Source organism: Arctopsyche grandis, unplaced genomic scaffold, assembly GCF_051622035.1.
Source record: "Arctopsyche grandis isolate Sample6627 unplaced genomic scaffold, ASM5162203v2 HiC_scaffold_438, whole genome shotgun sequence".
Classification (NCBI taxonomy): Eukaryota; Metazoa; Arthropoda; class Insecta; order Trichoptera; family Hydropsychidae; genus Arctopsyche; species Arctopsyche grandis.
The window spans coordinates 1,972-13,547 of record NW_027518538.1 but is presented as its reverse complement, the minus strand read 5'-3'; the positions used below and the strand labels follow the sequence as shown (position 1 = coordinate 13,547).

General features: G+C 27.8%; 1 protein-coding gene across 1 annotated transcript; it reads left to right on the top strand.

The window, feature by feature from the left end:
* Positions 1–8,635: 8,635 nt before the first annotated feature.
* LOC143922121 (uncharacterized) lies at positions 8,636–10,062 on the top strand (the record flags this gene model as incomplete). Its single annotated transcript, XM_077445371.1, has 3 exons — positions 8,636–9,251; positions 9,498–9,788; positions 9,893–10,062. Coding segments are annotated over exons 1-3 (1,077 nt in total), but the record flags the coding sequence as incomplete, so codon positions are not given.
* Positions 10,063–11,576: the final 1,514 nt, after the last annotated feature.

Genomic DNA, 11,576 nt, shown 5'->3' with positions numbered 1-11,576 from the left:
GTAAAGATAAATTAGAAAATAATAATGGAGATATAAATGAATCTAAAAAATTACTTAGTAATTATAAGGAAGAATTAACAAGCATTGAGGAGGTTGTAAATTTTATAGTTAATGATGCTAGTATATCAAATTATACTTTTAAAGGATGCATGTTATGTGAAAATAATTTAATAATTAATTTTGATGCTTTTAGTATTTATAACGGTATATTAATCCTGCCGATTTTGTTTAATTACAATTATAATGATATTTCAGTTATTACAACGGCCAAGAGTATTTTTTTAATATCAAATAATAAGATTAGAAAAATAAACATATCTTCAGATAAGGTAGCTTTTGCTGACGAGTTTGCTGTTTTATATTTCAATATGAAAATAACAATCTTAAATTTAGAAACTTTACAATCAGCATGTTTTTTTATTGAAATAGACTTAAGTGATTTTTATATCAGCGGTAACGAACTATTTTGCTTAGATATTTATGAATCATTATTTATTTGTTGTCTTTCTAATTTAGATTTTGAATTTGTAAATGTATTAGATTGTGATATCAACGATATCAGTATTTCACGAGACCTTATAAAGCCATCTGAGGGAATATTATTAAAAAGTTCAAAGTTTTTAACAAACTTACCAGTAAATACAAACCCCGATTTAAATGATCAGTATTCAGTTTCATATGAACAATTCAAAACTCTTTTATTATGTAACGGCAATGTCTTTCTTAATATTCAAAAAAATACAGAACTTCTTTTAGTAGTTGAAAAGTTTATACATTCTATAACTTATTTTAGATCGTATTTGATTATATCAGCAGAAAAAACAATTATTTTTAATATGCCTAAACAAAAGTCAATAACGGCATCAGAAGATTCTTTTCAATCTTTTGTACTTAATGACGAGTTGTTTTTGTGTTCAAAACGAGGAATAAAAAAATTTAGTGATTTTAAGCCTAAGTTCATTTTTGAAACTAAAAATTTTGATATTGAAAATTCCCAAAATTTACTTTTTTCATATCATAACAATCCCGTTATTGGTGAAAGAAGCACTGACAGAAAGAGTTTTACATTAAGTTATAGAGAATCTTCAATTGATTATAAAAATAATGTAAACACATGCCGTTGTCAAATCAGAAAGAATCTGATCTGTTTAGCTTTTATAGATGTTGAAAAACACACAGGAAAAATATCACTTGTATCCATATCAAACAAAAAATTAAAGGTAAGAAATGAAATCGAATTAGATGATTTCCCAATTGCAATGTGTTCTCGTGAAAATGTTATTTGTGTTATATTTACATCTTATATAGTTTGGTATAATCTTGAATATGGTAAATTGGTACTAAAAGGAAAAATTCCTAAAACTGGAATTTGCAAAAGTGCACAATTTTTAAAAAAGTATAAAGTCCTTTTAAGAAATGAAGATTGGTCTTTTTCATTGATTAGTTTATGTAAAAACAAAGTTCAAAATTTACCAACTGAAGGAACACCTATTCCGTTTATGATTGGCAATGAAAATGGGGTTGGTATTGGAACAAAACTTTATGTTTCCAATTTCACTGTTGATTTACATGAAGAAATTAGTGAAATTTATACTTTAGCATGTTTTGTGCTAGTTTTTTGTATCAGTGGATCTGTTTTTTTATTAAAAGCTTGTAAAGAAGATTTGATTCAAGTCAGTAATCACGAAGATTTAAAGACTATGGATTTAGAGAAAAATAATAGAAATACGGCAGCGGTGTAATAAAAGAAGTTTTTTGACCAATATTTTTGAAATTCTTTCTAATAAAGTTTAAATTTAAAAATGGTTGAATTATCTAAATTATTAAATTAATCTTTCAAAAAAATTTAATTAACAAGTCTTTAACATTGTTATAATCTGGAAGATTAGTACCCCCCAATGTCAATAAATAACTTTAGTAGTAACAATTATTTAATTAAAAAGTTTTGAAATATTTAGATAAAAAAGGGAAATCAGATAAGTTTTAGATAAAATTTATTTTTCAATTCAATTTTAAAGGTTGTGTCTTGTGCTATCTAAGATGGCCTAAGCTCTTCATTAAATAAGTATTTAAACTTAAGGGTATTGGGGAGAGGATAGCCACCAAGTTGGATTATAGTTGTTTAGGCCATGCTTATAAAAAATGCCCTTGTTATGAGTATCTTCGTTTTTAAATAGCAATTTTTATTAAATGATTCAAAATGCAAATATTTATTAATAATTGGATTTTTTAATCAATAGCCAAGGAATTTTGGCAAAAAAGTTTTAAATAAAAGTAGTACCTGCTACTAAGAAGCAAAATTATAGTTTAAAAATAATTCTAGAAAGTGTAATGAGCTTTTGGGTGCCATTTGTAGAGTTTAATGTCATCAACCTTGACTTGGAGTATGATTAGATACAGCACCAGGCTAGTTTAAAAACCTTTTAGAGCGGCGACTGAACTGGGATTATTACCATTAAAGAAGACTTTATTTAAAAGCTCTAAACCGTTTAACGCGCATTTTAAGTAATCCTAATAAAACTAAGGTTTAAAATGCCAGGAGGGCAGTGGAATTGTTGATAATTCATTTTCCATTCTTTGCCATAGCAATAATCCCAGTTTCTGCTTGGTACTCAAGAACTTTAAAAAAATCTTATTAGTTCTTTGACACACCACAATTACAAACAATTTTAAACGTTTATAGTATCTTCATAATTGCTTTTAAAAGATGCTCTTATTTAATTCATACCAAACCCAGTAGGAGATTCTGCATAAGCCAATTTCTAAATTGCATATGGAAATCTTCTATTCTGTAAAAGCAAATTCATTATTACCTATGAAAATCTTCTATTCTGTAAAAGCAAATTCATTATTGCCTATGAAAATCTTCTATTCTGTAAAAGCAAATTCATTATTACCTATGAAAATCTTCTATTCTGTAAAAGCAAATTCATTATTGCCTATGAAAATCTTCTATTCTGTAAAAGCAAATTCATTATTGCCAGTGAAAATCTTCTATTTAGTATAAGCCAATGTCCAGATTGCCACCAAATTTCTGTAGTTTAGGTGCGCGGAATTACGGCCAACGCCAAGACTATTTTCAAGTCCACTCTGAGAAAAACACCGTTAAATTTAGTGCTTAAAGATAACCTTGGGAATAAAAGCTGAAAAGGGCTTCCCAATAAAGGATTACTCAAGAAATGACTTTACTGTGTGATCAAGCTACAGTTATTTTAGCCTCAATAGGTGGAAGCTTCAAATAAAAAATCTCATAGAGAGTTCTGGGAAAAAAACATACACTTAAACTAGTTTGACACAAAGCACAACTAATTAATGGTGTTTAAACCTAAAAAAAAATTTTAACGAGTGCGATCACTCACACGTTTTAGTTTAAAAATCTTAATGTGACAAACTTATAGAGTCATTGTAAACTCTGTTGATTTAATTTTTGGAAAATATAAAAAAAGCTTAGGATTGATTTATCCTTGTAATTATTTAAAAGTAGCAACAAAATTAGAAAAAAAAAGTTTGGAGAATACCAATTTATTGATTTCTCAGGTTGGGGTTATAAACATGTTTTTAAACGACATTTAAATAAGACAGAAATGGGAAAAAATATCTTTGAATGCCACTGATTTTGCACATTGTCTTTCAAACCCACGGGTAACATTTTTTGAATTACTGTAACTTTAACACTCTCTCCCATTTGTGTAAAATAAACCTTAACACTTGAAAAATCTTTCCAATCACACCACTTGTAATCCATTTCAATTGAATTATTTTTATTTTCTTTGAAATTTTTTAAAATTACACTTTCAAACGTTAACATGTTTCCATCAACTTTTGAAGAATTGCCGGCCCAGATGAGTTGAAACTTTTTTTCTAAGAAAAAACTCATCAATTCTTTTACATTTGCTACGAAAAATACACAAAATTGTAAATCTTCATGTGTTTTTTTACCGGCTACTTCAAATTCAACATTTACAGTGCTTTTTGTATTTTTAATATCATTTGCTTCAAATTTAATTATTGCTTCTTTTTCTAGTTCTCTAATAAAATCTATTAACCATTTCAACTCTAAATTATCATACCCTTTGTTTGTATTGTTGTAAGATTCTAATGTAAAGGCATTACCCATCTTATCTAAAATAGTAAGAGTTAAATTGTTCATTATTGATACTTTTCCCATGTGTGCCATTATTTCAGCTTTGATGTCAAAAACAGGAATCGAATATCCTTTGCTTCTAAGAAAATCACTTATTCTATCATGCATCCAATCTGTAATATTAGTTGTTTTGTGTAAAGCATTGACTTCTCTTGGCTCTGAATCTTGAGTCATAGGGGCACAGGAAAAAAAACTTTTTACTTGAAAGAGTATTAGAAGAGTTTAAATATAAAAATTATACAGAGAATAAACTGATAATCAACAGATTAAATACAAAGGAATCCCCTTTAAAACTGTTTTTTTACTAATTATTCGTATATACATTACCTATACAATGAAAAAAATACAATTAGGGAGATAATTGCTATTTTAGCTAATACCCTTTAGTCAACCCCGGGTTTTGGTTATCTAAAACCTATAGATTTATTTTTTTCCTTAACAAAATTTGACATATTAACATTTGAATGTTTTTTTGGCCGTTTTTTATACCTTTTGTCTTACACCATCGCCATGGGAAGCTCTTCATCATTAAAGTATTTAATTATAAAGAGTATTTAGGGATTATATTGATAGAAGATATTAGTAAGCTCTTCATTAAATAACTTTTTAATTATTAAAAGGGTTTTACTGATTTTATTGATAGATGATAACAGTAAGCTCTTCATTAACTAAGTATTTAGACATTAAAGGGCTATTACTGATTATATTAATAGAGGATAATACAACACCTTTTATGCCTAAGTTGACTTTCATAGGTACTTGATTAAAAAATATAATTGTTTTAATCGGCCAATATTAATAACCCTTTTTTCAATAAATATTTTAAATAGTAACAATTATATCTTATGAAAATATATAAACGTATTAAAAAGAAAAGTTATATTGTTTATTAGTGCATCATTTCCGATGAAGTAATTACGTTTTAAATTAATTTTAGGAAATTATCGGCTGGATTATAGCAATTAAATCCAATAATATTAGTCGAAGATGATCAAAACAAGTGTATTTGTTTAACAGTATTATCTTAAATAGCTATAATCCAACCCTATTGAATAATCCCCCTGGTTATGATTATATTCGACTCTAATTACTTTTTTATTAAAATTAGTTCAGCTTAAACTGCTCCTTAATTATGTTCAGTGTATCTAAACATACTCAAGCACAATGAATATGTCACCATTTTTTAATTGTTAATTTGTTGGCGGTTGAAATTTAATAAATGCCCCATGTTATAAATCAATATTTTTGTTTTTTTTAATAATGGAATTAACAACTTAAAAAACTACCGTCTTTTTCAAAATTTGGCCATTTATTAAAATAAAATCATTATAATTTAAGGTTTAAAATAAGATTAACCTTTATATTTTGGAGTCCACTCGCTTTACTACTGTCACCCTCTCTGCCAGTCAACAAGCTAATTTCCTTTCTAGCATCAAGACAGTATGGTACTGTCTATAATTAAACGCCAGCTCAAGGTCAATTGGACACTTAGTCCTAAGTCTAGCCGACTGCCGGCAGAGGGATAGAGATGCTATAGGGGCCCCCAGAGTTTTGTAGGAAACTTCTTTTTTTGCTGTAGGCAACCACTTTTCAATAAATCCGATTTTTTTTTCTCTTCTAGCATCTTTATCACCCAAAACGGGTTCTTTTAAAGTATTTTTAACACTAGTAAAACGATCTGTGCTCCAATAATTTAGATTCATCCCTATTTAAATCCTTCTGTTTTGTGAAGTTACTTGCCTAACTGAACAGGTTAAGACAGTGTGGTACTGCCCTAATAAAACTAAAAGTTAAGAGCAATGGGACATTTAGTCCTAGTCCAAGCCAGCTGGCGAAAAGGGGTATTGAGAGCTATACGGCTTGAGTAGGGTTGTAGGGGTGACCTGATTGCAACTTTTAATAAATAAAAAATTTTTTAGTTATTCCCAGCCATTACATATAGAATTGTTTTCACCTTATATTTATACATAAAAATTAATCATAAAATTCATTATTTAATTATAAAAAAATTAATTGTTTTTATTCTTCAATATTTTGTAAAAATAATTCCACATTTTTTTTCAAAAAAGGGGATCTCTTTTTATCGTTTCTTGGTTTTGCAAAGTAATCGGCAATTGCTTCAACTGAATATCCCAATTTAATTAACACTTTTGCAAAATTTTCAATTTTATCTTCTTTCTTATGTAATTCAAGCATATTTTCGATCTGCTCTAATATTTGATCTAATGTAAAATTTTTAAAAACTAACGCTAATTGCTTCATATCTTTAGGTTTTAAATAATCAGCAAAGATTTGTTCAATACTCCAAGATTCTTGTTCAAAAATGCTGTTTATTTGTTCTGATCTATCACCTTCATTCTTAAGGAGTAAAGAGAGTGAATTCTTATTGTTCATCTCATAATTTTTATCTTCATTTACAGCTTTATCTTTATCCCTCATAATCATTACATTTAATTTATTAAAATCTTGTTGTATCACTGATCCACAAGAATTACAACTTCTTTTAAGTGACTGATCGAATAAAAATTTTGTTTCTGGATTTCTACATGATTTACACAATACGAATATATCGATAAAATCATAAATACCATTTTGTACTTTTTGAATATCAAAACTACCATTAAGTGCATATTTCGGTGTAAATACACAAGTACAACCAAAATTTATAGAAAGGAATTTTATTATGTGTGTTGGATTTCTACAAATAGTTTTAGCAATGATATCCAAATTAGTAATAAAAGTTTTACTTGGGTCACTAGTAATAGCTACAGATGGCATTTTATACCTGTAAAATGGATCTTTAGAAGCACGATCTACGGGAATCATTGGGGAAAATTTTTATTAGAAAACAAAACACAAATTCCAGGAAGAAAAGAAACCAGAAAATTTAAAAATGCGTAATTAAAAGCTAAAACAAAATTGTGAATGAAGAAGTTTATTGAAGATGAGAATTAAAAATATTTTTATTACCTCTTGCTACTTATTTCTGAGAATAAAATTTTAACAATTTGTCTATTTTGTAATTTAAAATTTCAATGTGTATAAGCACAATATAAAATGAAAAGAACTATTATAATATTTAAAGTCGTAGATAATCATAATAAGGGGGTTTAAGGAACTTATTAGCTCAAATAATTATGATTACAACATCTTTTATATATTTAAAGTCGTAGATAATCATAATAAGGGGGTTTAAGGAACTTATTGGCTCAAATAATTATGAATACAATTATTATAATAGTAAAAGTCGTAGAAAATAACAAGAAAGGGGGTTAAGGAACTTATTAGCTAAAATAATTTAAATACAACTATTATAATAGTAAAAGTCTAGGATAATCATAATCAGGGGGTTTAAGGAACTTATTGGCTCAAATAATTATAATCCAACAACTTTTATATATTTATTTTAAAGTACATAATATTATTTGTAAAAAAAAATCACCATAGAAATAAATATTTAATACAAAATAATTTTAGAGACGAAGATAATGATAACAAGGGTATTTATTACATACCATTAACTTAAATAATTATAAGCGCGCATCAAGTAATTAATTTGTATTAATAGTGTCTTGTGCCATCGAAGATGGCGTTAGCTCTTGATTCATCATTAAAGTATTTAGTCATTAAGGGTGCAAGACAGTATGGTACTGTCTCTAAATATAACGCCAGCTCAAGGTCAATGGGACACTTAGTCCTAAGGCTAGCCGACTGTCGGCAGAAGGATAGAGATGCTATAGGGGCCCCCAGAGTTTTGTAGGAAACTTCTTTTTTTGCTGTAGGCAACCACTTTTCATTAAATCCGATTTTTTTTTTAGTCATTAAGGGTATTTATTTAAATAATATTAATAGGGGATAACACAACAAATAGAATTAGAATGCACTTAATTACGAATTATAAAAGCAATTTTTGCGGTTTAGCCGTCACTATTTATTCGGTAGCAACAATTATTTAAAACCCATTTATTTTGTAATTACGCTATAAATAGAGATACTGTTAATTAAAAATCTTTATGTGCACCTTTTTAAATTTCTATTATCTATAAACGAATATCTTTCCTCTGTTGTAATGCTTTAATTCTTCCTATGCTCACATATTAGTTGTATTATAATTCATTTATCTACTTATTTTAACTCAAAATATTGTAAATCTTGTAATTTATGACACGTTCTTGATTTAGTTGTATTATAATTCACGAAAATTCATATTATTTAAAGTCAAACTATTGTAAATCTTGTAATTTATAAGAAATTCTTGATTTAGTTGTATTATAATTCACGAAAATTCATATTATTTTAACTCAAACTATTCTAAATCTTGTAATTTATGACACGTTCTTGTTTAAGTTGTATTGTAGTTCACGCAAATCATATTATTTAAACTCAAACTATTGTAAATCTTGTAATTTATAGCACATTCTTGTTTTAGTTGTATTTAATTTATTTTTCTTTCTATTTATTTGATAAAAATTTTCAACTTATTTTTACCCAATGGCTGTTAGAAAACAAAGGTTGGATAAGTATTATAATTTGGCTAAAGAAAAGGGTTACAGAGCAAGATCTGCATTTAAATTATTGGAGTTGAACAAAAAGTACAATTTTCTTGCCGATGCCCATATTGCGGTAGATCTTTGTGCTGCTCCAGGAGGTTGGATGCAAATTCTAGCACAAGAAATGCCATCTCCAAGAAAAATCATTGGTATCGATTTAGATCCAATTAAGTATTTGGGTTCAGATACACTTTCATTTATGGGAGATATAACTACAGTAGAATGTAGAAGAACTTTGATTAGACATTTAGAAGGGCATCAAGTTGATGTATTTGTACATGACGGTGCACCCAATTTTGGAACGTCTAAAGAAAGAGATATGTTTGTACAAAATGATTTAGTTCTACATGCTTTAAAATTAGCAACGGAATTCTTAAAAGAAGGTGGGTGTTTCGTTACTAAAGTTTTTAGAAGTGAAAACTTTTTTAAAATTACAAAAGTATTACAAGAATTATTTGAGGCTGTTGATGTTACAAAACCTTTAAGTTCTAGACAAGAATCTGCAGAAATTTTTGTTGTTTGTAGAAGATTTAAAAATCCAGAAGAAGTTAATCCTAGTCATTTTAATTCAGAAATTTTATTTTATGATGATCTAAAAGAAACAGATCTCAATCAAAAAATCTTATTAAGTGATTTTATTAAATTAAAAAGTAATAAAAAATTAAAGGATTACGCAAAAGTTTTAGTAGATTTTCCATGTGATTTAATTACAGAAGAATTACATGAAATGTTTAAAGATTTAAAATTAATTAATGAAATTGATTTTAAAAGGATTTTTAAATTTAAAGCTAAATTAATTAAAGGTGTTATAAAAGGAAAATATGACATACCCGTTCTTGATGATTTAGTTGAAGAAAATGAAATTGAGGAGAAAGAAGGGCCTGTTATATTAACAGTAGAAGAAAAAATTAATGAGATTCGATCCAAACTAGATAAGAAAGGAAAAAGCAAAAAAATTAAAGGACTTTCAAATATAACAATGGCCAGGGACGGTTTTTTTGATGACAGAATATTTGAAGAATTTGATTCTAAAGAAGATGAGCAAGGGGATGATGTAATACCCGAAGAAACACAAGAAATATCTGAAGATACTTGTTCAGATTCTATGGATATGACAGAATCCGAACTGAAATGCGCAGTTATGATGAAGAAAATGGGAGATAAATTTATTGAATCTACGATTGATAAAATATGATAGATTCTGATGATATTGAACTTACATGTGATCGAAGGGTTGCCACATTAAATGAATTTAACACTATTCCTAAAAAAGTTCGAGAATACCTGGGAAGAAAAAGGGGTAGGGCGGCAAGGCGTGCTAACAAAGTTATTAAGGAGGTTGAAGTTGAAAACGAAGAAGAGGAAGCGGTTATTTATAAAAAGATTTATAAAAATGCATTTAAAAAACAAAAACGTAATTTAAAGCTCGTGTTCCCTAAAAAGAATGGTAAATTCGTAGCACCCAAAGGTAAGGGGAAAATAAAATTATTAGATTCAAGAATGAAGCATGATTTATTAAGGGAAAAGTTGAAGGCAAAAAAGAAGTAAAACAATAGAATAAAAGCAAATTTTTAATTAACCCGGATTTCACATTAAAATTATTTGAGTAAGAGTTTGAGGTAAACATGGGTATTTATTTAAGTTTCTTCAAGACAGTATGGTACTGTCTATAATTAAACGCCAGCTCAAGGTCAATGGAACACTTAGTCCTAAGGCTAGCCGACTGTCGGCAGAGGGATAGAGATGCTATAGGGGCCCGCAGAGTTTTGTAGTAAACTTCTTTTTTTGCTGTAGGCAACCACTTTTCAATAAATCCGATTTTTTTTTATTTAAGTTTCTTATATATCCATGTAAATAGAATTTAATGGCAATAGGGGTAACTTTAACAATCCAACTTTTTGTAAAAAATACTATAAAATTATGTATTTAAAGTGCAGTGTAAATAAAATACAAATATAAACACTTAATACTTTAATAATGTAAAGATTTTGTCATCTTCTATGGTGCAACTGTAAGTATTCTTTCAGAAAATTTTACTTTTTTGTTATGGACTGAAATTACCGAAACTCTTGAGTGCTTGGATTAAAAATTAGATCTTGGGTTATTTTATTATTCATTATCCTTTTACAAAAGTAATTAAAGAAAAAACAGAAGATAATGAATGGCTAAAAGAGTTTGTGTTAAATACTAAAAGAAAAATAACTTTTACTTGCTGCTTATTTGTAACGGTCGGGCTTATAATGTTTGTATTATTATAAAATCACTTACATCAAAGTTACATAACCATCAATTACCCTTAATGATTAAATATTTTAAGAAAGAGAATGCGCCGTCATCGCAGGCAAAAGACAATCATCATGGGCCGATCAAATCACTAGGATTATAAAGTTGCTGAGCTATTTCAAAAAAATTATTTACTTAAAGTTGAAAAAAATTAAAAAAAGTAGATAATTTAAATTTTATGCTTTTTAATTAATTTATTTAGTCAAAAAGTGAGTATTATGATGCTGGCCAAAACACAAAAATTCTTAATTATTGTTGAAATAGTCTTAAATAAATAACCCTTAATGTCTAATAGGTCTTCAGATAATAACAATTATAATTAATAAATCGATTTAATAATAATATTCTCCCTATGCACCTATCTTATTAGGTTTTTCGTTGGAAAAACTCTAAGAAATTATTTCCCAGATAAATTCTTCCTTGGCCGCTTTTAATGCACTACTAATTAAAACGGGAAATTCATTTTTAAAACCGCTTAATTGCTCTTCTGCTTCCATAAATTCTTGGCCCAATTTTCGAAGTTTTTCAACGTACAATTGTTTTGTAACGGCATCCTCATAATCTAATCGTTTTAACAACCCGTTTAATTCCTCTGCCAC